Source organism: Melanerpes formicivorus, unplaced genomic scaffold, assembly GCF_026170545.1.
Source record: "Melanerpes formicivorus ecotype bairdi unplaced genomic scaffold, bMelFor1.0.p_v2 SCAF_58, whole genome shotgun sequence".
NCBI lineage: Eukaryota > Metazoa > Chordata > Aves > Piciformes > Picidae > Melanerpes > Melanerpes formicivorus.
This window is the reverse complement of record NW_027142410.1, coordinates 674,541-699,964: the sequence shown is the minus strand read 5'-3', so window position 1 is coordinate 699,964 and position 25,424 is coordinate 674,541. Positions and strand designations below refer to the sequence as shown.

Genomic DNA, 25,424 nt, shown 5'->3' with positions numbered 1-25,424 from the left:
GCGACCAGCGCTCGGGATGGCGTGGTCCCGGAGGGAGGGCAGGAGGGCAGACGGGGCGGCCGAGGAGGAAGGGTGGGAGGAGGCAGGCGGCACCTCCTCCTCCGGGGCCGGGCCGGGTGCCGCTCCTCTCCTCCGCCAGTGGCCGGGCTGCGGCGTGGGCGCCATGGCGGAGGGCGCGGCGCTGCGGGCCGTCAGGGGCTGCCTGGCTGCCTTCCCGCGGGAGGCCCGCGGTGAGCGCCGGGCCGGAGCCCTGGGCGGGGGCGGGCGAGGGGGGCGCAGCCCGGCGGGAAGGGGGTGGGAGGCAGCGGGGGGTGGCCACGCCTGTAACAGCCGTGCGGGAGCAGAGGGCGGCGGGGCCGGCGCAGGGCCTGGCGCTCTCCGAGGGCCTCGGGGCGGCCATGTGGGAAGGACGAGGCGGTCCCCGGCTGCCCCGACCCTGGCTGGGCAGCAGGACCGGCAAATGGCAACTCCGTGCCGTGTGCTGCAGCATCCGGTTCTGTTTTCATCCCAATGTTTCCCAGGTGAAGCGGCAGCAGAAAGGCCCTTGCATGAAGAAAAGGGAGCTCTAGAAATGTCTTATTTTCCTACGTAAAAGACAGCCAAGCACTACGCCAGCTTCCAACATCATTCCTGTAGTACCTGTATAAGGGGTGCATCCGATGCATGTGTCCTTCACGCCCACTCTCCTCTGGGCCCGCAGCGTGGCCATCTGTGACTCATGGCAAGAGAGCCGTGGGTGGGAGGGAGGGGGCATGGTCTAAGCTACCCATCTGGCACTGGCACCGTTCCCAACTGGCTCCAGCTTTAAAGAGAGCAATTTCTGGAGCTGGTGGACAGTGCTTGCTTTCAGCTGAGTGAGTGCCCGTGGTGTGGGGGTTTTGCAGCCCGGGTGACAGCGGAACGCATTTCTCTCAAGAGCTGTGAGAAACTGTTTGTCTTTTGCCTGGACAGAGCTGGGGTGGTTGGAGTCCATACCCTATCTTGATAGACCTCCATCCCCACTGGAGTTTTATCGAGAATGGGTGAGTCCAAATAAACCTTGCATAATTCAGAATGCCATCAGCCACTGGCCGGCTCTGAAGAAATGGACCGCAGCATACCTCAGGTATGAGTGAGCTTTGGAACAGAACCCACTGGTTAACGTTGGTTGATCTCAGTCAAAGGCTATTCATAGCTCAGATTCTTCTGGGATTTGGTATGAAGGTCTTGAGTCCTGCCAGCATGCCCAAAATTCCTGCACATAGTGCCCTGTCCATTTCTGGTGGGGTCCAAAGGGTGGGTGTGTACAGCTGACAAGATCAGGTTATCTAAGCCAGTCCAATCGCTATGCTCTGGCCAGTGCTCCACCCTGTAGCCTTCCAGCTGCAGTGCTGTGAGAAGAGACTGACTTGTTGGTGGCTGAGTACACCTTGTTTTCCTTAAAGAATCTCAAACAACAGGCATTTTAAAAATGACTGCATTTTCAAAGAAAGTTCACTTAAGAGGGGGGATTTGTGGTTGTCTGTGGATTAGACCTGTACCTGTGGGTTAGAGGCAATCCCAGGCACAAATCCAGGCTGGGCAGTGACTGGCTGGAAAGTAGCCCTCAGGAGAGAGACTTGGGGGTGCTGGTGGACAAAAAGCTCAACATGAGCTCTCAGTGTGCACTTGCAGCCCGCAAAGCCAATCAGATCCTGGGCTGCATCAGGAGAAGTGTGGCCAGCAGGTCGAGGGAGGTGATCCTCCCCCTCTGCTCAGCTCTGGGGAGACCCCACCTGGAGTACTGCCTCCAGTTCTGGAGCCCCTATTACAAGAGGGATGTGGAGGTGCTGGAAGGTGTCCAGAGAAGGGCCACAAGGATGATCAGAGGGCTGGAGCACCTCTCCTATGAGGACAGACTGAAGGAGTTGGGGCTGTTCAGTCTGCAGAAGAGAAGGCTCCCAGGTGACCTCATTGTGGCCTTCCAGTATCTGAAGGGGGACTACAGGAAGGCTGGGGAGGGACTGCTCAGGATCTCAGGTAGTGATAGGACATGGGGGAATGGAATGAAGCTGGAGGTGGGGAGATTCAGGCTGGATGTGAGGGGGAAGTTCTTCACCATGAGAGTGGTGAAACCCTGGAATGTGTTGTCCAGGGAGGTGGTTGGGGCCCTGTCCCTGGGGGTGTTTAAGCCCAGGCTGGATGAGGCTGTGGCCAGCCTGATCTAGTGTGGGGTGTCCCTGCCCATGGCAGGGGGGTTGGAACTAGATGATCCTTGTGGTCCCTTCCAACCCTGAATGAAACTATGAAACTATGAGATTCCTTGTGGAACTAAAAGCCATTAGCCTCATAATGTGTGTATCTATCAGTCTCTCTGTCCACCCCTTCTCTGTCCTTGTTTGCTTTTGAGCATATGGCCACCCAAATTTGCCTGGGTTGAGTGATCTCCAGAATAATCAGGCTCTGTCATGATTCATGAAAAGAAGTGGCTGAACAGGGCCCTCTACCTGCATGGAGGGAAAGGAAGGCCCTTTGTGAAGTCACCTTTTAGGAGAGAATTTGGAGGTACAAAAACTGCTGCAATTGCCTTGACCATGGGGATCAGTTGAAGCAGAATGTGAGTCAACACCAGAGAGTAGAAAATCTAGTCTGGAAACAACCCATTTGTGGAAAGCCAGGCTTATGTTTGCTGCCCATGAAATGATGTTTCTAAAGTAACCAGTGTCCATATATGGGGCAATTGCAGGTCTGGATATAAACCTTTGATTTATTTTGCAGGGAGGTAGTAGGCCCCAAGGTAGTGAGTGTGGCAGTAACACCAAATGGTTATGCAGATGCAGTGTTTCAGGACCGTTTTGTCATGCCAGAGGAGCGCCAAATGCCTTTCATGGACTTTTTGGACATCGTGGAGAAGAAGGTGACCTCTCCCAACGTGTTCTACGTGCAGAAGCAGTGCTCAAACCTCACTGAGGAGTTCCCTGAACTTGTCTGTGATGTGCAGCCTGACATACCATGGATGAGTGAGGCACTTGGTAAACCTATTTCTCCTATATTCAGTAAATGTTCTGTATGGAGCTCTAAAACAATCCTGCTAGCTACACGGTGAACGTTTGCTCTCTTTCTGGATGCCACAGCTCAGTTTGATTTCATCCCTGTAGAAAGCAGAAGTGGTAAAATACTTCATAATGGAATAATCCAAGTTTTGGGTTTGGATTACTCTAAGCATTGGTGTCTCAGTTGTGCAACTGGGTCGTCACAACTGAGGCAATGTGGGGAGTGCCACATAGCACTTCTTTACGTATAGCAGCTTTTCTTTCCCTTGAAGTCATGTTTCAGTGTGGCTTCACACCATTGCTGCCAAAGCTGACATAACTGTGGTGGGTTGAAATTACCCCCCCAAAATAAAATTGCCAGACCAGTTCAGTTGAAAGCAAATGAAGCTGTATTTACAAGCATCCTACAGTCTACAAGTATGGAATGCAATGGATGTGTACAAAATATGCAATGCTTACATATATTTACAGGTTATAAACAACACAAGAACCCTCCTGGACAAAACCAGGGGGGTATCAACAGCTTCCTGTTCTTCTCCCCCCCTGTACACAGGACAAGAGAAGAAAGGAGAGAAGCAGAGAGAGAGCTTATTAGTACTTATCCAAAACAAAGAACGTGGTCAAGGTCAGCAAGCTCGCAGAAGCAGCAGCTAGTATCTGCCAGAGCAAAGAGAGAAAGCTAGTTTATACAAACTATGTTACTAGTCAGACCAATGGGATTCATTTAGACCTTGCCATTATTTTTCTTTTGCACCCAATACTGATTTATTTATGTGCTATCACTTTCTGTTCAAGATCTGTGGAAAGTTTTCTAGGTACAGCCTAAAACTACCACGATAACAAAGGAGTGAAACGCCACAGCCCTCACCACCCTTGGTGAAATTACAGCTGTGTGTTTCTACTTAAACACTGTTCTGTTTTGGTTGGTTTCTATTTTACAGTGTGTCTTTCCTTAAAATGTCAATGAAAATTATTTGCTGTCATCATAGAATAGATTGAGTGGGAAGGCACTTTTACCAGTCATCAAGTCCCATCTACCTGCGAGGAGCAGGGACAAATTCAACCAGATCAGGTTGTTCTGAGCCTCATTCAACCTCATCTCTAATGTTTCCAGGAATGGGGCATTCACCACCTCTCTGGGTAACCTGTGCTGGTGTGTTTCACCATCCTCAGTATAAACAATTTCTTCTTTACCTGTAGTCTAGATCTGCCTTTTCAGTTTAAAACCATCACCCCTTGTCCTGTCACAAGAGGCCTTGCTAAATAGATTGTCTCCATTTTTCTTATATTATTAGAATAAACTTTTATTATTAGAATAAACCAAACCAGGTTGGAAGAGACCTTCAAGATCATCGTGTCCAACCCATCAACCAATCCAACCCACCCAAACAGCTAACCCATGGCACCAAGCACCCCGTCAAGTCTCCTTCTGAACACCTTCAATGACGGCGACTCCACCACCTCCCCGGGCAACCCATTCCATAGCGCAATCACTCTTTCTGTATAGAACTTCTGCCTAACATCCAACCTGAACCTCCCCTGGCGCAGCTTGAGACTGTGTCCTCTTGTTCTGGTACTGGGTGCCTGGGAGAAGAGACCATCATCAGCCTGTCTACAACCTCCCTTCAGGTAGTTGTAGAGAGTGATAAGGTCACCCCTAAGTCTCCTCTTCTCCAGGCTAAGCAGCCCCAGCTCCCTCAGCCTCTCCTCATAGGGCTGTGCTCCAAACCCCTCACCAACTTTGTTGCTCTTCTCTGGACTCGTTCCAGCAAGTCAACATCCTTCCTAAACTGAGGGGCCCAGAACTGGACACAGTACTCGAGGTGTGGCCTAACCAGTGCAGTGTACAGGGGCAGAATGACCTCCCTGCTCCTGCTGGCCACACTGTTCTTGATGCAGGCCAGGATGCCATTTGCCCTCTTGGCTGCCTGGGCACACTGCAGGCTCATGTTAAGCCTACCATCAACCAGCACCCCCAGATCCCTCTCTGCCTGGCTGCTCTCTAGCCACTCTGACCCCAGCCTGTAGCACTGCATGGGGTTGTTGTGGCCAATGTGCAGAACCCGGCATTTGGATGTGTTAAATCTCATGCCGTTGGACTCTGCCCATCTGTCCAGCCTGTCCAGGTCTCTCTGCAGAGCCTCTCTACCCTCCAGCAGATCAACTCTTGCCCCCAGCTTGGTGTCGTCAGCAAATTTACTGATGATGGACTCAATGCCCTCATCCAGATCATCAATAAAGATGTTAAAGAGCACAGGGCCCAGCACTGATCCTTGGGGCACACCACTAGTGACTGGCTGCCAGCTGGATGTGGCACCATTCACCACCACTCTCTGGGCTCGGCCCTCCAGCCAGTTCCTAACCCATCGCAGTGTGCTCCCGTCCAAGCCATGGGCTGACAGCTTGGCCAGGAGTTTGCTATGGGGGACGGTGTCAAAGGCCTTGCTGAGGTCCAGGTAGACTACATCAAGTATATAGACTACATCAAGTATATAGACCCCCCTTAAGTACTGAGAGGCCACACTAAGGTCTCCACAGAGCCTTCAGCCTTCAGGCTGAACAACCCCAACTTTCTCATCCTATCTTCATAGGAGAGGTGTAGGTGAAGGTAAACATGTACAAAGCTGTGCTGTGGTTTCTCTGTGAGCTAGGTCTTAGGGATTCAGACTGTGGAAACAAAGTGTTGTAGCCATTGATTTAGGGATGGATGATAACTATGTCATGAAGTCTGATGGGCACTACAGTGGCTTCCCAGCGTAGGAGGAGGTTGCTGTTGCTCACAGAATGCTATTTGCAATGAAACCTGTCATAGTTATCTAGGAAGTTAAAGAGCAGAGTTGGGGGAAAATTAGCTGAAAATCATTTGAAATGCTTTTAAACATGACACTTGACACTCAAATTTTGTTGCCAACCTTGCTCTTTAACCATGCAGGGAGGAAGCCTGATGCTGTGAATTTCTGGCTTGGGGAGTCGGCTGCAGTGACATCTTGTACGTATCGTGTGGAGCTGTGAATCTTCTGTGTGCTTTCAGCACAGCTTTAAGTGGGCTTGTTTTGAGTTGGTGATAGAATAGAATAGAATAAACCAGGTTGGAAGAGACCTTCAAGATCATCGCGTCCAACCTATCACCCAACGCCACCTAATCAACTAACCCATGCAACCAAGCACCCTGTCAAGTCTCCATTCCAATGGGCAATCACTCTCTCTGTGTAAAACTTCCTCCTGACCTCCAGCCTGAACTTCCCCTGGCACAGCCTGAGACTGTGTCCTCTTGTTCTGGTGCTGGCTGCCTGGGAGAAGAGATCAACTTCTGCCTGTTTACAACCCCCCTTCAGGTAGTTGTAGAGAGCAATAAGGTCACCCCTGAGTCTCCTCCTCTCCAGGCTAAGCAGCCCCAGCTCCCTCAGCCTCTCCTCATAGGGCTTGTGTTCCAAACCCCTCACCAACTTTGTTGCCCTTCTCTGGACTCGTTCCAGCAAGTCAACCTCCTTCCTAAACTGAGGAGCCCAGAACTGGACACAGGACTCAAGGTGTGGCCTAACCAGTGCAGTGTACAGGGGCAGAATGACCTCCCTGCTCCTGCTGGCCACACTGTTCCTGATGCAGGCCAGGATGCCATTGGCCCTCTTGGCTGCCTGGGCACACTGCAGGCTCATGTTCAGCCTACCAACAACCAGTACCCCCAGGTCCCTCTCTGCCTGGCTGCTCTCCAGCCACTCTGACCCCAGCCTGTAGCACTGCATGGGGTTGTTGTGGCCAATGTGCAGAACCCAGCACTTGGATGTGTTCAATCTCCTGCCCTTGGATTCTGCCCATCTGTCCAGCCTGTCGAGGTCCCTCTGCAGAGCCTCTCTACCCTCCAGCAGATCAACTCCTGCCCCCAGCTTGGTGTCGTCTGCAAATTTACTGATGATGGACTCAATGCCCTCATCCAGATCATCAATAAAGATGTTAAAGAGGATGGGGCCCAGCACTGATCCCTGGGGGACTCCCTGGTGGCTCAGTAGGAGCTCAGGAGGACTGTGTGCTTTCTCTGACAAGGCAGGTCTACTTTAAGATGCTTTTTTGCTTCCTTTCCTCTGCACTTCAGCCTCTGGGTGAATCTACCTGGCACTGTGTTAGGTTAGGCAGTGAAAATTAGCTTTGTTGTATACATTTGATACAACATCACATTCTTACTTTCCACTCTCAATGGCTGCAAGAGGAGGAAGTGGCCTGATGATGGCAGGACAAACTGATAGCTTAAGATTACTGTAGTTTCTGGTGTAGAAAAGGAATTAACACTGACTTTTCTCTCTGTTTTGTTTGTTTGTTTTTCCTTTCTTCCCAATCCTAGTACATAAAGATCATTATGAGAACTTGTACTGTGTGATATCTGGAGAGAAGCATTTTCTACTGCATCCACCGAGTGACCGTCCCTTCATCCCATACGGTACGTGGCTTACTGTGCAGTGTGTCTGGAGGTTGGAAGGAGGAAAACATGGAAGAGGAGGCAGAGACACTGTCCCCCACAGCAAACTCCTGGCCAAGCTGTCAGCCCATGGCTTGGACAGGAGCACACTGCATTGGGTTAGGAACTGGCTGGAGGGCCGAGCCCAGAGAGTGGTGGTGAATGGTGCCACATCCAGCTGGCAGCCACTACAGTGCTACAGGCTGGGGTCAGAGTGGCTGGAGAGCAGCCAGGCAGAGAGGGACCTGGGGGTGCTGGTTGATGGTAGGCTGAACATGAGCCTGCAGTGTGCCCAGGCAGCCAAGAGGGCCAATGGCATCCTGGCCTGCATCAGGAACAGTGTGGCCAGCAGGAGCAGGGAGGTCATTCTGCCCCTGTACACTGCACTGGTTAGGCCACACCTCGAGTACTGTGTCCAGTTCCAGGCCCCTCAGTTTAAGAAGGAGGTTGACTTGCTGGAATGTGTCCAGAGAAGGGCAACAAAGTTGGTGAGGGGTTTGGAACACAGCCCTGTGAGGAGAGGCTGAGGGAGCTGGGGTTGCTTAGCCTGGAAAAGAGGAGGCTCAGGGGTGACCTTATTGCTCTCTACAAATACCTTAAGGGAAGTTGTAGCCAGGAAGGGGTTGGTCTCTTCTCCCAGGCAACCAGCACCAGAACAAGAGGACACAGTCTCAAGCTGCACCAGGGGAGGTTTAGGCTGGAGGTTAGGAAGAAGTTCTTCACAGAGAGAGTGATTGCCCATTGGAATGTGCTGCCTGGGGAGGTGGTGGAGTCACCATCACTGGAGGTGTTTAGGAAGAGACTTGATAGGGATCTTGGTGCCATGGTTTAGTTGACAAGGTGGTGTTGGATGATAGGTCAGACGTGATGATCTTGAAGGGTCTCTTCCTATTCTATTCTATTCTATTCTATTCTATTCTATTCTATTCTATTCTATTCTATTCTATTCTATTCTATTCTATTCTATTCTATTCTATTCTATTCTATTCTATTCTATTCTATTCTATTCTATTCTATTCTATTCTATTCTATTCTATTCTATTCTATCCTATTCTATTCTAATGTTTAGAAAGTGTTAAGACTTTCCAGCACGAACAGAAACCTCTTCTGTTTTGTGCTGCAGGTAGTTTGTAATACAAACATTATTCTGACATGTCACAGCCCTGTGAAGTAATAGATTCATTGATGCTTTGTGGCAGCCTCTTCATCTTTAGAATGTCTAAGTTATTTAAGTCAGTGTTGTAGCATGGCATCTTTGATGTTTAACAGGTTTTGCATTCTGCCTCTGATTCTTTTCCCTAGGGAGATGAAAAATAAGTGGTAATTTAATGAAATATTCAAGTTACTAACTGAATCTCTGAAAGCTGGAGGAATGAAGAAAAAGAGATTCATATGGCAGCTTTACTTCACATTGCCCACTTGCTGTTTCTTTATATTGCTTTCCTCTATGCCCAGTAATAGTTTGTTATATTACAGTGTCATCTAGAAGATGGAAAGCTTAACTATGTGCCCCATAAAATAAGATTTTATTTTCCCATTCCTTCACTTGCAAACCTTCAGACTAAGTGAATGCAGAGTGCTATGGGACACAAATATAAATTCACATAGATATGTGCCCTGCTACAGTGTTTTATCTGTACTGGTTGTATTTTCTTAACAGCCTTGCAGTCATAGAATCATATAATGGTTTGGGTTGGGAGGGAACTTTAACTTAATCATCTAGTCCAGGCCTCCTGCCATTCACTAGATTGCTCAACACTCCATCTAACCTGCCCTTGAACACTTCCTGTGATGAAACATCCAGTTTCACTGGGCAGCCTGTTCCAGCCTCTCATGACCCTCAGTGTGAAAAATTGATTCACAGAATCACAGAATCAGCAAGGCTGGAAGAGACCTCAAAGATCATCAAGTCCAACCTGTCACCACAGACCTAATGAATAAACCATGGCACCAAGTGCCACATCCAGTCCCCTCTTGAACAGCTCCAGGGATGGTGACTCCACCACCTCCCTGGGCAGCACATTCTAATGGCTAATGACTCTCTCAGTGGATTCCTTACATCCAGGCTAAAACTACCCTTTTCTCACTAGGAAACCTTGGTAAAAAGTCTTTCCCTCTTTTCTTTTAAGCCCATGTTATCCACTGAAGGGCTGCTATTAGAGTTCCCTGGAGCCTTCTCTTCTCCAGAATGAATCACCCCATCTGTCCCAGCCTTTCTTGACAGGAGAGGTGGTGTCATATGTATACAAATGTATGAAATACACATGCATGGTCTGAGTCATGCTTTGTAAAACCAGTTACTGCTGTCTACAACTACCTGAAGGGAGGTTGTAGCCAGGTGGGGGTTGGTCTCTTCTCCCAGGCAGCCAGCACCAGAACAAGAGGACACAGTCTCAAGCTGCACCAGGGGAGGTTTGGGCTGGATGTTAGGAGAAGTTCTTCACTGAGAGAGTGATTGCCATTGGAATGTGCTGCCTGGGGAGGTGGCGGAGTCACCATCACTGGAGGTGTTCAGGAGGAGACTTGATGGGGTGCTTGGTGCCATGGGTTAGTTGATTAGATGGTGTTGGGTGATAGATTGGACTCGATGATCTCGAAGGTCTTTTCCAACCTTGTCCATTCCATTCCATTCCATTCCATTCCATTCCATTCCATTCCATTCCATTCCATTCCATTCCATTCCATTCCATAGAAGGGAGGTAATATGTACTTTTTATAGCATGTAGCGAAGACAACTCTTATAGTTTTGAACACCAGGTTAACAGAGAAACTCTTTGAAGGGTGGGCTTAGAAACCACATGTGCTGAAGCCGTGGAAAAAAAAGCAATCTGTAATATAGGAATCAGTTGAAGAGCCTTGTCAGATAAAATTAGAAGTGAAGGGCTGGCCACAAGTCACCAATAACTCCTGTTGAGTGCTGTCTTATTTGACTGACCTGAGGAGAAACACCAGGATATGGAATAATGTGTAAGTCAGGGATGCCTTTATGACTTCTGAAAGGGAAACAAGACAAAATAGGAACTAAATAGGACCAGGAAAAAGATGGGGTTTGGAGAAAATCATTCCTGTGAAGGAAGAAGTTTGGAATTCCAAACACTAAGGCAGTTCAGCAATCAGATTGATTTTAAATTAATTAAGAAACTAGATACAAATCTGAAAGGGCAAAGGGAAGGACACTAAGTTGAAAATAGTTTTGTCTTAGTTTTCCTTACATGTGGTGAAAATGTGACATGCCCTGCCATTAGTTTCTCCAAGAGCTGCTCTGAGTTGTGTCATTTAATTCAATTCACTCTGTGGTTTCAGAGCTCTATCAGCCAGCAACTTACCACGTATCAGAAGATGGCACATTTGAAATTGTGGATGAGGAGAGTGCAGATAAGGTAAGAAGTATACAAAAGAACACAAGGTAAGAGGTGTATAAAGAACGTAATCAGTACAGTAAAGGTAGTTTGGGGGACTGCTGAGCCCTCAAATCCTTCATTACTGGACAAAGAATGCCTAGATATTTCATTTACTATTCACAAAGGATTGTTACTGCACACCTCAAACCATTGATCCCATAAACTGTCTTCCTTGCACCAAAGAAAGAGATTCAGTAAAGGACTTTTTGATGAATCAGCAATAAAGGGATTCAGAGAATCAACAAGGTTGGAAAAGACCTCAAAGATCATCAAGTCCAACCTGTCACCCAACACCTCATGACTACTAAACCATGGCACCAAGTGCCACATCCAGTCCCTTCTTGAACATCTCCAGGGATGGTGACTCCACGACCTCCCTGTTCAGCACATTCCAACAGCTAACAACTCTCTCTGGGAAGAACTTTCTCCTCACCTCCAGCCTAAACTTCCCCTGGCGCAGCTTGAGACTGTGTCCTCCTGTTCTGGTGCTGATGGCGGGGGAGAAGAGACCAACCCCCTCCTGGCTACAACCTCCCTTCAGGTAGTTGTAGACAGCAATGAGGTCTCCCCTGAGCTGCTTCTTCTCCAGGCTACACAACCCCAGCTCCCTCAGCCTCTCCTTGTGCTCAAGGCCTCTCCCAGCCTCGTTGCCCTTTTCTGGACATGTTCAAGTGTCTCAATGTCCTTCTTAAATTGGGGGGCCCAGAACTGGACACAGTACTCAAGGTGTAGCCTAACCAGTGCTGAGTACAGGGGCACAATGACTTGATGTCATTAAGACTGAAATAGACTCCTCTGCATTGACTTGCTTTTGGTTCTCTACTCTGGGCTCAGTTTTGCTCTACAGCAGTGTCACCCAGAGCAATAAAACATACCTGTCTCAAGGAATAAATGGTGTATTCGCAGCAGTAGCAATCTTTATTTGATTAAAATGTACAGATCTGAAGGTGCTTTACAAAAACTCAGTAGCCTTTTGTATCTGATGTCTCCCATTTTGCCTCTGTAACGGGTGACTAAACACTACAGCTGAACCTGAGCTGGGACTTTTGCTCTATTTTCAGAGCAGTGCTCATGGAATCTTGTGGGAACATTCCTGTAGCACAGTGAAGTAGAGTCATGAGGTATGGCATAGAAGAAATGAATGTAGGCAGGAGGGATTTCCCAGCAGGAAGGGAGGTTTTAGCTCCAGGGAATAAAATTAGACCAGAGAGCTTTAGAAGAAGAAAGGAAAGAGTGGTGCAGATAAAATACTCAAGTACTGAATGTAGGAGGAACAAGAAACTTCGAGGGCTGGAGATGCTTTGAAAGTATGCCACAGGACTGAAATGTTGTGGCTGACATTAAGCACCTTTGTCCCTAGTTAGCAGTGCTTCACCGAAGGAGACAAATCTTTGCATCCCTTCTTGTGGAATGCTCTGTAGCCATGCAGTTGTTTGCTAGGCGAAATACATGCTTTGTAACCTACTGAGTTTGGTTAACAGTTATTTTTCTGGAAGCTTGCTGGATTCTTTTGCCAGAGTCAGTAACATATACATGTTCTTTTGCTTTTAGGTGCCCTGGATCCCCCTGGACCCCTTGAACCCAAATCTGGAACTATATCCAGAGTATGCTCAGGCAAAGCCTTTGCAGTGTACAGTGAAAGCTGGTGAGATGTTATACCTGCCTTCTCTCTGGTTCCATCATGTCCAGCAGTCACATGGGTGTATAGCAGGTAAAATACACTGTGTTTCCAGATGCCATGGAATCATGGTTTGGGTTGGAAAGGACCTTAAAGACCATCTGGCTCCAACTCCCCTGCCATGGGCAGGGATACTTTCTGTTAGACCAGGCTGTTCAAAGTCCCATCCAATCTGGCCTTGAACACTTCCAGGGAGGGGGCATCCCTAATTTTTCTGTTGCAGTGTCTCACCACTCTACAGTGGAGAATTTCTTCCTAGTATCTAATCTAATATCTTCCTAATATCTAATCTTTCAATTTGAAATCATTTTACCGTTACACTCTCTGGTAAAGTCCCTCCCCATCTTTCCTGCAAGCCCCCTTTAAGTACTGGAAATCTGCTATGAAGTCTCCCCAAAGTCTTCTCTTCTCTAAGTGAACAACCCCAACTCTCTCAGCCTGTCCTCACAGAGGCTATGTTCCAGCCCACTGATAGTATGTTTTGGAGCTGTGGTGTGTGTGTGTAGCTAGATATCCCATAGCAAAGCACAGCTGAGACCAAAGGTCCTTTTCAGACCATCTGCCTCTTCTCAGGAGGAAATAACAATCTTGGCAGATGCCATGGAGCTGCCTCCTTGCAGTGTTTTGCTTATAATTCATATAATTGTTGGCAAGTGCTGGGGATGTAGGAGAAGAAAAAGCCTTTTCTAGTTGTCAGGTCTGGAGAAGGATAGCTATTTCAGTGATCCTCTCCCAGTTTCTGTTTCTGACATGGAGCTAAGCAGTCAGTCTGCTGAGCCTGCCAACTGCAAGCTGGTCATCTACATACCTTGCACAAAGAAGCTGTGTGTTTTATGTGCTGTTATCACACCAGCAAAAAAGGATCTGGGAGAAGAAAAGGAAACCAAAACCTGTATGAGTTTTAGATGTGGATGTAGACACAATGTAGAGGATACTGACTTGTCATGTGAGCTGGAATCTGCTCCAACCCAGTCTCTCACCCTGCTAATAAGCCTGTGCTTGTGTTACTGTTCCTCAAAAGCCTGGTCACCTCTTTCTTTGTAAGATTTATCATCATCATGCTCTCTATTTCTATTTCATTTCCAGAATTTCAAGCATTGCTTATTTGGTGCAGGTGGAGGGATGGGGATGGCATGAAGTATGATTGTTGTCTTGTGCAAAGTTTGCAGGGTTTGAGAATGCAGAGTTTTTGCTCTGCCTTACCTGGAATAGTTCTGTCTGCACAGGATGAGTAAACACAGTATATCAGACAACATAACATTACCATTTGTGTGACACTGCAAATATTGCAAGCCCCTCCCTCACACTTTGTGTTTTTCTTTCAGTGTTTGCTGTACTGTGATAAAAAGACAAGCTAGCAGTAAAGCATTCTCTTTTCCCAGTACTCCTGCATCAGTCCTTAGAGATTCTTTACAAAAAGTAGGGTTGTTTCCAACTGCAAAGCCCAGGCCACTCTCTTGAGCTGTCAGAAATATTAAACACTTGATGAGCTTATTTAGTCTCCAGTCTGTTAACTGCACTACAGTCTGTATACACTTGGAAAATCAACATTCTCTGGCTCTGGTCTGAAGCTAGAGCATACATCCTCCTCCACAAACCATTGGCACAACATAGTTCTGCTTGGCTTGTTTGTTTTTTCTTTAGAATACATATGCCAAAATTAAAATGAGAAGCAGAATTAAAGCACAGTCTAAACATCTTGCCAGCTTCTGCTTCAAGGAATCTCCAGTGTAGAGCCTGAAAAAGAGTTGCTTTGGGTTAAGACAGAGGTGCATGGGCAGCACTATTCAAGAACTCTAGTGTTTACTTACAGTATTTTTTGGTATGGTCAAAGGTTTGCTCATTTCAAGGCTCAGTCACTAAGGAGAAGCAGCCTGTACTAGTTGAAGTCTGAGGTCTGTGGTGACAGATTGGACTCGATGATCTTTGGGGTCTCTTCCAACCTTGGTGATACTGTGAAGTCTGTAAAAGAGTCTGTGAATGTGTTTGTAAATCATTACATTCTAGCCTTAGAAGTGTTTCTGTTTTTCCTTGTCTCTTCAGTGAACTATTGGTATGACATGGAGTATGACCTCAAGTACAGCTATTATCAGCTACTAGATCATCTCACAAGAGCTGTGGAAGTGTTATAGCAGAGGTGGGGGACTCAAACTTGTGATCTGTCTCTGATGGGATACAACCATCAGCATCTTTGACTGGAGAGCAAACGTGATTCAGGTGAAAAGAACTGAATGCTAAATTATCCTCAGCAATGTCTGTCAAACAGATCATGGATATTTTGCTTGATTTCAGAGTCCAGATCACCTGACCAGATCTTTTTTTTGTCTGCAAGTTTGGTACCAGTAGTTTCAGGTCTTTGTGTGTTGCCTCAGTGATGGTGAGCAAAACAGAACTGGAAGGGAGGCAGTCTTAAGTTTTGGAAACCCAGAACAGAAGCCACAACTGTTTGTTCAGATCCACAGACTGTTTTCACAGTAGCCCAAGCAGACAAGGAGAAATCTGCTCCTCCACCCACTGGTGCATCAGGCTGCATCAGTCCAACAAATGCATTCTGCTTAAGGCAAAAGTCCTGCCCGGTTCTAATTCACTAAATTCAGTATTTGTGGTGTTATGATGGTGAGAAGTTGGAACTTCTTCAATAAAAGGTCAGTTTAAAAGCTTGCTTCTCTACTAATTTCTTTGTGTATCTAGGAGGGCATGCAAAAGCCAGTGCTGGCTGTTTTCCACATTAAGCTACATGGTTTTATTGCTGCTTTTGGGTTTTTTTCCCCCCACTGTTGTATTTAAATGTGGCCACACTCTTTTATGTCCTGAGTGGTGACTTTGGAGTTGCTTTGCCGGATCTACAGTCAATCTGTACGTCACCTGTGGTCTCGTGGCATGATCTGTGATTCTGCAGCTGAATGATTGTTTCATTCCTTTGCTGCCTAGCACATGCTCAGGTGAGCTGTGTAAGCCAGAAGCCTGCTCCTGCAGCCTGAATTCCCATTTGTATTTCTACAGAATGGGATGAGACTGCAGGACAGGACTGGAAGGTGATCACAGAATCAACCAGGTTGGAAGAGACCTCCAAGATCATCCAGTCCAACCTATCACCCAGCCTTATCCAATCAACTAGACCATGGCACTAAGTGCCTCATACAGTCTTTTCTTGAATATCTCCAAAGACAGCGACTCCACCATCTCCCTGGCAGCCCATTCCAATGGCTAACAACTCCCTCTGTGAAGAACTTCTTCCTAACATCCAGCCTGAACCTCCCCTGGTGCAGCTTGAGACTGTGTCCTCTTGTTCTGGTGCTGGCTGCCTGGGAGAAGAGACTGATCCCCTCCTGGCTACAACCTCCCTTCAGGTAGTTTTAGAGAGCAAGAAGTTCTCCTCTGAGCCTCCTCTTCTCCAGGATAAGCAACCCCAGCTCCCTCAGCCTCTCCTCAGAGGGCTTGTGCTCCAAAACCCTCACCAGTTTTGTTGCCCTTCACTGGACATGTTCCAGTACCTCAACATCTCTCTTGAATTGAGGGGCCCAGAGCTGGTCACAGTACTCAAGGTGTGACATGACCAGTGTTGAGTACATGGGAAGAATAACCTCCCTTGTCCTGCTGGTCACACTATTCCTGATATAGGCCAGGATGCCATTGGCTTTCTTGGCTACCTGGGCACACTGCTGGCTCATGTTCAGCCTACTATCTGCCAGCTCCCCCAGGTTCCTGTCTGCCTGGCTGCTCCCCAGCCACTCTGTCCACAGCCTATAGAACTGCTTGGGGTTGTTGTGGCCAAAGTGTAGAACTTGCACTTAGCCTTATTAAATCTCATCCCACTGGCCTCTGCCCACCCTTCTAGTCTGTCAAGGTTGCTCTGCAGGGCCCTCCAACCCTCCAGCAGATCAACTCCTGCTCCCAACTTGGTGTCATCTGCAAACTTACTGATGATGGACTCAATCCCCTAGTCCAGATCATCAATAAAGATATTGAACAGGATGGGGCCCAGCACTGATCCCTGGGGGACACCACTGGTGACTGACTGCCAGCTGGCTGTGGCACCATTCACCACCACTCCCTGGGCAAGGCCCTCCAGCCAGTTCCTAACCCATTCACACCAGCATTGCAAAGATGTGGTATGATTGTTTATGAAACCCCAAAGCTGGTATTTCTCCTCAAATCCTCAAACAGTTCCTTAGAAACATTAGTGATATGGGGGAAAATTTATTTGCCAATTGCTAATTAGGAAAATGCAGTTCCTCTTTTGGCAGGATTGGTTACTGTGAACAGAAAGTTAACCATTCTTTTACTTTCTTTCTTTGGGGTTTGTTTTTGTTTTGGTGGGGCTTGGGTTTGGTTTTGTTTTCAGGAAACATGGCTAAAGTGTAAGGCATTGGTTTACCTTTTGGCAGTCATTCAGAAACTGCTGAAACCTCCGGAGGAATTAAGGGCAGGCTTTGTCACAGCTGGGTTAAGATGTCACGTTACTTCAGGCTTTCCAGCTAGTTTGTGCTCATTGTGCCTTAGCAAAGGTGCCCAAGCCAGTTTTTTACAGTCGAATCCGGACTTCCCCGCTGCTGACTTTTGAATGAATCTCTTTCTGTAGCCAGAATTAAGATTGGGACCGAAAAGGCCAGCTCGGGCGCGCTGGTGGTGCTGCCTGCCCTCTGAGCTGGAGTGTCTGGAGGGAAGAGTGCTCTGAACTACATCTCCCAGCAGCCCGGGTGTGTCGACTGAAGGAAGCCGTCATGGCGGTGCCTGCTGGACTTTGGGCAGGGATCGAAGCCTGGCAAGGCTTGTGGCGAGCCGTGTCAGGCAGTTTCAGGCAGCCCGTGTGTGGCCGCACAGAAGGGGGCAGCTCCGGTGGCAGCAGCAGAGCCGGGATGGCGGCGCGGGTGTCGGTGCTGCCTGCCCGCAGGTGCCTGTTCGATGACCCGGTGCAGATCCTCGTTGCCGGTCTCCAGCCGCAGCAGGCGGTGACCCTCCGAGCCAGCCTGGTGGACGAGAGCGGGGAGCTTTTCCAAGCCCACGCTCTCTACAGAGCTGGGAGCCGCGGCGAGCTCGACCTCAGCCGCTCCCCAGCGCTCGGGGGCAGCTATGTGGGAGTGGAGCCGATGGGGCTGCTGTGGACTTTGCAGTCTAAAACGCCCTATAAGCGACTGGCAAAGAGGAACGTCCTGACCCCTTTCCATGTGGACGTGGAAGTTTATGATGGCCACGGGGACATGAGCCACTTGCTGGGAAAATGCACCCATGAACGGTGGTTTTTAGGAGAGGGGGTGAAGAGGATTCCAGTCAGAGAAGGTCGTCTAAAAGCAACCCTCTTCCTCCCTCCTGGTGAGTGTTAATTCAGTGCTGGTTTTCAAGGTGTGACTTACGCCTGGTATTGTGCCCCATGGCCCCTGGATGCACTCGACAACCCAGAGCAAGGCCTCAGGTAATGGTTTGCTCAGGATGTGCATGGTCCTGCTACATGGATCCTCACAGTGGAGCAGGGAGGAGCAAGTGTTGCCCAGATAGGTCAAGTGCTGAGGCACAAGGATGCAGGGATGGCAGATTAAAAGTCTCTTCTGTTTCTTTGGGGTTTGGTTTTGCTTTTGCTTTTGTTTTTTGGGTTGGTTGGTTTGTTTGTTTGAATAGAGGGTCTTGAAGATCTCTTCTGTGGTGAGAATTCTGGGAAAAAGTGTGCTTGTTTCTTAGCTCTTCTGTTTAGTCCCCCTGGTCTTCAGCAGAGCTGTGAGGTGTGACAGCTCTGGCTGTGGAGTGAGGAATGATGAGGTGTGATGGGTGGGAGCACTACACTCAGTCTGTAGCCAGCCTAGGCTGGTCCAGCAGCTGCCACAGGTCTCCCTGAAGGCTCTAGACTTATGTGCCTCTCTCTTTGGCTAAGGAAAACCCAAAGAGTGAAGTCTCTGCTCCACTGAGCAATGTCACTGCATGGAATGCTTAGGAAGATGGGATACAAATGAGAGAAGCAAGGTCTTTAAACAGGCATCACATTCCACATCTCCATACAGAGAGCACTGGGACTGGCTCCAGCGTAAAGCTGCTCTGAGCCCTGAACTGCTTACATTCCTTGAGTAGTACTTAAAATACAAATCTCTTGCTCTGTAATGAATGAAAAGTCCCTTCCAGCTGCAGTGACACCACATCTTGTAATGGAAATCTGGCTATAAGAACGGGCAGAGCAGCAGCAGTAAAGAAGAGCTGCAAGAGAGCTGAGAGGGCCAGGGCTAGTTACCCAGATCATGCTGAAACCTGAAGTGGTGCAGGTTGGTGCTGACCTTTGTGGTGTATTTCATAACCCAAGTATTCCCTCTGTGGAAAACCTGTCAGCATAGTTGCTAAAGAAGTGCAGCTATGCAGCAATACTGTTTGTTCACTGCCCCCCAACGGCCTGGGAACATCTAGGCCAACGTCAGCTGAAATTCATGGTGGGAGAAGGATGCCTAAGTTCCTATAATGAGTTCCTAAGAGAAAAATATCCAGATCAGTGTCCTTACAGTGATTGTATGTGTGCCTGAGAATGACAACCTCCCCTTCAGAGGATAATTTCTTTCTGATAATTGCTGCCCTGATGTGTGCTGAGGGGCCACTGCTGGAAGGACAACTGTGGAAACTTTCCTCTCTGATTATATACATACCCCCCACATCTTTCATTGCAGGACCTGGTCCACTCCCTGGACTTATCGATTTGTATGGATCCGGAGGAGGTCTTGTTGAATACAGAGCAAGTCTTCTGGCTAGCAGAGGCTTTGTGACTCTGGCTCTTGCTTACATGGCCTTTGAAGATCTCCCTCCTATGCCAGAGGCTCTTGAACTCAGCTATTTTGAGGAAGCTGTGAACTTTCTGCAGAAACAGCAGCAGGTAAGAGAAGAATGACGATGCTCTTCCTGGTGGAAACTACGTTCCAGTTTTCTGACTGGAATGCTACGTGTCCCTGAATGCAGCTAAGTCTCTGAGAAGTTACAGGGGGGCAGCATAAGTTGGTTTAAACAGTTACTGTGCTTAACTAGCCTCAGATGTAGTGAACCTTATGCACTCGTAGATAAACTGGAGGATAACAGGTTGACTGGAGGAGACTGTAAAAGAACAATAGCATGAAAGAAAATCAGTGCAAGTAAACCCATGAAAAAGTGGTATTCCAAAGGGGACCTTGAGGAGAGAAGATCAAGGGGGCTTGGCAATACAATAATGAGAGCAAATGTCTCACCAGGATGTAGAGTGCGTAAAGAGGCTTTGTCTAGAGGTGCCACCAGCAAGAAAAAGTGTTGCAAGAGGAGAAACGTTGAGGAGCTCTAGAATTCATAGCCTTGTGAAGGCTCAGCAAAGGGATAGATAGGGGAGTGATATAACCTGAACAGAGAGAGGAAAAAGTGTTACAAGAGGAGAAATGTTGAGAAGCTCTAGAATTCATGGCCTTGTGAAGGCTCAGCAAAGGGATAGATAGGGGAGTGATATAACCTGAACAGGGAGAGGAAAAAGCATTGCAAGAAGAGAAATGTTGAGGAGCTCTAGAATTTATAGCCTTGTGAAGGCTCAGCAAAGGGATAGATATGGGAGTGATACAACCTGAACAGAGAGAGGAAAAAGTGTTGCAAGAGGAGAGATGTTGAGGAGCTTTGTGAAGGCTCAGCAAAGGGATAGATATGGGAGTGATACATCCTGAAGAGGGAGAGGGAAGGAATAAAGTGTGAGTGGTCTTAGGTGAGGAGTGAGGAAGCAGAACTGCAGGAGTTAGGTCAGCCCAGGAAATGAGGAGTAGTCGGTAATGCTTGTTTTCATAACTGTGTTTCAGGTGAAAGACACTGGGATTGGCGTTTTGGGCTTGTCTAAAGGAGGTGATCTAGCCCTCTCCATGGCCACATTTCTACCTGGAATCAAGGCAGCTGTCAGCATATCTGGAAGCAGCTTTAATTCTTTCGTTCCCTTGCGGGGAGCTGGCTTCACTATTCCTGCCCACCCGTATGATTTGCAGAAGATGAAGACCAGTGATGAGCCTGGCGTGGTGGATTTCTCGGATATCCTGGTTGATCACAGGGACCCAGCAACCTGGGATTGTCGCATTCCCTTGGAGAGGTCCTTGGCCAAGTTCCTCTTCCTGTCTGGGCTGGATGACAGGAACTGGAAAAGTGACCTCTATTGCCAGGACGCTGTCCAACGCCTTCAGCGGCATGGGCGGGAAGCGGAGTTTTGCTCCTATTCTGGAGCTGGGCACCTGTTGGAGCCACCATACTTGCCCTTGTGCCAGGTTTCGGTCCACAAAGTGCTTGGGATGCTTGTGCATTGGGGAGGGCAGTGGAGGGAGCATGCCAAAGCCCAGGAAGATGCATGGCACAGGATACAGGCCTTTTTCTGGCAGCACTTGACGGACTCAGATATCCCAAGGAGCAAACTCTAGTGGAAGCTGTCAAAGGTGCTGACCAGAGTTGGTATTTCAGCTCTCACTGGATCTTGGAAGCTCACTGAATGTTTCCTGGCCTGCTTTCCTCTAAACCCCAGTGTTGCATAGTTGTTCATTTTCATCCCCCAAATATTTTTCCAGTTGTCAGTTGAATTTTGTGTTGTTTTCTGCCCCCTGCTGCACTGTGGATTGGCACCATCTGACCTGCCTGTGTGCTGTAGTCATCTGAGAAAACCTGGCAACCCATCATGCGAGAGTGCATTTGTACTGAGCCAGCTGCACTGCACTTCACCCTCAAAGCATCTCCTCTGGTAGCAGGGAATACTGTCAAAGGAGAAATTTTATGCTGAGTTGGTTAGTCTTTAACTAACCTAGCTCTGACCAACAGCTTTTTGGGACAGCAGACCAGTGCACTCTCCTTTCCTCTTGGTATCATTTTCTCACATTTCTTAGTAAAAATGTTGTGGCAGGTCTGATCTCATCTAAGTGAAGAGGCACTTTTATGGCTTGTTTTGAAGTGCAGCAGTAATATATTTTCCCTGGTACCTCAGAAGCCAGAAGCAGTGAACCTTACCCAGGTTACTTACTGGTTGTATCTCCTGCTGACTCCAGATAAGTTACATACCAGGGCAAAGCTTCCACTGTGCTGCTCAATAAATACCATGTGTGTTATGTGTATGCACACTTTACTTGAAATTAACATAGGGTAGAATCATAAAGTGCATTGGGTTGAGAGAGACCTGTAAAGGTACCTAGTCCAACACCCCTGCCCTGAGCAGGGACATCTCTAATTAGATCTGGTTGCTCAGAACCCCATAAAGCCTGACCTTGAGTGGCTGCAGGGATGGGACCTCCACCATCTCCCTGGGCAAACTGTTCCAGTGTCCCACCACCCTCCTAATAAAGAACTTATTCCTGTTATCCAATCTAAATCTACCCATCTAGTTTAAAACCATTGCCCCTTGTCTTCTCTCTCCACACCCTTGTAGACAGCCCACCCACTCCTCCCCCACACACTTTTATGTAGGTCCTCTTCAGGCACTGGAAGGCTGCTGTAAGGTCTCCCTGGAGCTGCCTTCTGGCTGAACAACCCCAACTCTCTCAGCTGACTTCAGAGGAGAAGTGCTGCAGCCCTCTGATCATTTTTGGGGCCCTCCTCTGCACCCTTTTAGAGGACACAGTCTCAAGCTGCAGCAGGGGAGGTTTAGGCTGGATGTTAGGAAGAAGTTCCTCACAGAAAGAGTGATTTGCCATTGGCATGGGCTGCCCAGGGTGGTGGTGGAGTCACCATCACTGGAGGTGTTTAGGAAGAGACTTGATAGGGTGCTTTGTGCCATGGTTTAGTTGATCAGATGGTGCTGGATGATAGGTTGGACGTGATGATCTCAAAGGTCTTTTCCAACCTGGTCCATTCCATTCCATTCCATTCCATTCCATTCCATTCCATTCCATTCCATTCCATTCCATTCCATTCCATTCCATTCCATTCCCTAACGATTCTATGATACTCTGTTGTCACAGTTAGCAGTCAGCAGTCAGGTTCAAGGAAATCAGTATTGAAGCTAAAGGATGAAGGGAGCTGAGTGGCACCTCCATCAATGACAACAGCACGTAGGATCTCTTTGTGGTGTTGCTCTGACATGAAAGCTTTGCCCCTCTCCCCCCACCCCCCTCCCAGTTAAAAGCTCTTTATTCATCTCTTGGATGGCAGAAGAAGTCTGAGAAAGCTGACTTAGCTGTGCCACATACAAACAGCAAAATACACCAGCCAGCCCAGGTGCACTGAGAGCTCTTCTTACATCATCTGTCCTTCTTTAATTTAACTCAGCTTTGAAACTTATCTCCAGGAAACAGAAACTGAAGGGTGACTACTATCAGATAATTGCAAATGGCCTGACTTTGATAAAATGCTCATGCCTGTTCTTCAGTGGTTTGCTGAAGAGTTGGACAGCTTAGCATTTGTGCTGCTGAAGAGGTGGTTTACACTAATGGGGCTCAGATCACTTTTCTTTTTCCCTTTTCCCAAGTTAGTGGCAAAAATTCTTGTAATGGCAGCCTGTAGGGTCAGGGTGCTTTACATCATTTCTCCTGGCTTGCAGATCAGAGTCTTCAAAGAACATCATGGAAGCTGTTTAATTAAAGATAATTGATCTTCAGCTGCAAAAAGACAGGCTGATAAAACTAATAAAAATTGGATGGGGAAAAAGCTCTTCTTGTAATCCACTTGTAATGGAAAAGTGCTTCAGATATAAATAAGAGCATCAAAGGACTAGTTGGAACGGAAAGATCTCGGCTTGATGCTTACATCAGTCATGCCTGTGCCTAGCACTTTGCTCTACATTTCTGTTACAGGAGTGAAAAATGCTTGTGCCAGAAACTGAGAGGCAGTCTCCCCCCAGGTAAGCTGCTATGAACAAATTAATCCTAAGGGAACAGTACATCTTGCAGTGCTCCTCTGGGGCATTTCCTGAGCTCATTTGGAATCAGGCAACAACAGGGATTGCAGATCTGCCAGTGCATACTTAAAACTTCCCCTCTTTGCTCTAGTTCAACTTCTGCTCTCCCTACAGAGAGAGAAGACTACCCCCAAAAGAAGTGGTGTGAAAAAAATAGATCTCTCAATTCTATTCTAGCCTTACTGCCCAGGCCCCATGATTCTCATGATCTGGATGAATGCATTCTAAGATGTATGATGTGTACGAAATGAAGTGTCCCTGAAGCAGGCCACAGGCTTTTTGCATGCTGTGAGAAGTCAGGAGAGGTTTTCTTCTTTCCTTTCTGGCCTTTCTGTATCACAGTGCAGATTATTTTCTTTATATAGCTCCATCCTGCTGTCTGGAGAAGAGGAGGCTCAGGGGAGACCTTATTGCTCTCTACAACACCCTGAAGGGAGGTTGTAGCCAGGAGGGCATTGATCTCTCCTCCCAGGCAGCCAGCACCAGAACAAGAGGACACAGTCTCAAGCTGCACCAGGGGAAGTTTAGGCTGGAGGTGAGAAGAAAGTTCTTCACAGAGAGAGTTGTTAGCCATTGGGATGTGCTGCCCAGGGAGGTGGTGGAGTCACCATCCCTGGAGGTGTTCAAGAGGGGATTGGATGTGGCACTTGAAGCCATGGTTTAGTTAGTCATGAGGTGTTGGCTGACAGGTTGGACTTGATGATCTTTGAGGGCTTTTCCAACCTTACTGATTTTATGATGCTATCTACTCAGTGGCCCTTCACAAAAAAACCCTCTAGGCACTTCTGACAGTTTGGAAACACTTGGGCACTGCATGGAGCAAGATGCTCTGTATTTCTCAAGACTTCTTTCCTCATACTTTGCCATGTGTGTTGTTAAGCTGTAAAAAGCAGTTCTGGATGCTCTTTACTGAAGACTAGGTCCAATCAGGTGTTTCACTGAGCACAAGCTAAAGCTCATCCTGAAGCATGTTGATGCACCTACAGTATAACTTGGAAGAAACTGCATGTGAGAGACTAAAAGCTTGTCTCTCCTGGTGTGACTCAACAAAGATAAAATCACTTGCTGCTTGCCCAGACAATAGCTGATGTGTGTTGGGCAGAGCCACTGGAAGGACTCTTGGAAGGTGCAAAGATAACATAGCTCACTGGGCCACAGCTGGCCTGACAACAATGGACTGACTCCACCTTCGGGAATATTCATAAAACACCATCTCCACCATCAAGTATCCTGGAAAGGGAGGATGGTGAGACAATGGATTCACCACCTGTTTCCTGAGGTGTAATGAGTGTGTGGGCAGGCAGAAGACTTCCTGGGGAATGATACCTGGATATTTACCTAAGGATGATTTCCTGGCCCCTGATTTCCTGAGGGACAATACTTGGACACATACCTAAGGACTAAAAACTGTATAAAAGACTTGAGCCACTACTGGCTCAGCTGCAGAAGAAAAATGGAGATGAAGGAAAACACAGGACAATGCCGCTGAGAAGGAACACATGAGAGAAGGAAAAGGCCGGGACAAGGCTGCTCTGAAGAAAAGAGGCCATGGAGCCTGGAAGAAGCAGACTGAACCCTCTCTGTGTGTCCTAAGATCCACCTGCTGCAACTCATGGAGCTGAAGAGGCTGCCCAGAGGACCACATCTCTTCTCCAGCCAAAGCCTCAGCACCCTTTCTCTACAGACCCAACATCTCCTGCAGCACCTTTCCTCCACAGACTCAAACTGTCTTGGGGGGGGTGGGGGGTGAGAGGGGTGTGGTAATATAATTCCTCTCCTCTCTCTCCTCTCTCTCCTCTCTCTCCTCTCTCTCCTCTCTCTCCTCTCTCTCCTCTCTCTCCTCTCTCTCCTCTCTCTCCTCTCTCTCCTCTCTCTCCTCTCTCTCCTCTCTCTCCTCTCTCTCCTCTCTCTCCTCTCTCTCCTCTCTCTCCTCTCTCTCCTCTCTCTCCTCTCTCTCCTCTCTCTCCTCTCTCTCCTCTCTCTCCTCTCTCTCCTCTCTCTCTCCACTTCTGATCCATCCACTTTATTTCCCTCTTTCTCTCTCTTT

At 48.0% G+C, this 25,424-nt stretch overlaps 2 protein-coding genes across 3 annotated transcripts; both read left to right on the top strand.

Moving 5' to 3' along the window:
• Positions 1-123: 123 nt before the first annotated feature.
• On the top strand, positions 124-15,201 carry JMJD7 (jumonji domain containing 7). 2 transcript variants are annotated; one of them, XM_068161405.1, is made up of 8 exons: positions 124-230; positions 952-1,105; positions 2,737-2,990; positions 5,944-6,000; positions 7,348-7,443; positions 10,765-10,841; positions 12,414-12,573; positions 14,584-15,201. In XM_068161405.1, exons 1-8 carry the CDS (start codon positions 164-166, stop codon positions 14,670-14,672), a joined length of 954 nt encoding a protein of 317 aa, XP_068017506.1. In that variant the 5' UTR covers positions 124-163; the 3' UTR covers positions 14,673-15,201. The 2 variants fall into 2 exon arrangements, with proteins under 2 accessions (XP_068017506.1, XP_068017507.1); XM_068161406.1 differs by lacking the exon at positions 124-230 and adding an exon at positions 315-521.
• Positions 15,202-17,278: 2,077 nt separating this feature from the next.
• Positions 17,279-25,095, top strand: LOC137452747 (acyl-coenzyme A thioesterase 1-like). Its single transcript, XM_068161404.1, has 3 exons — positions 17,279-17,853; positions 19,182-19,384; positions 20,316-25,095. The coding sequence occupies exons 1-3, from the start codon at positions 17,400-17,402 to the stop codon at positions 20,916-20,918; spliced, it is 1,260 nt and encodes a 419-aa protein (XP_068017505.1). The 5' UTR covers positions 17,279-17,399; the 3' UTR covers positions 20,919-25,095.
• The last annotated feature ends 329 nt before the right edge of the window (positions 25,096-25,424 follow it).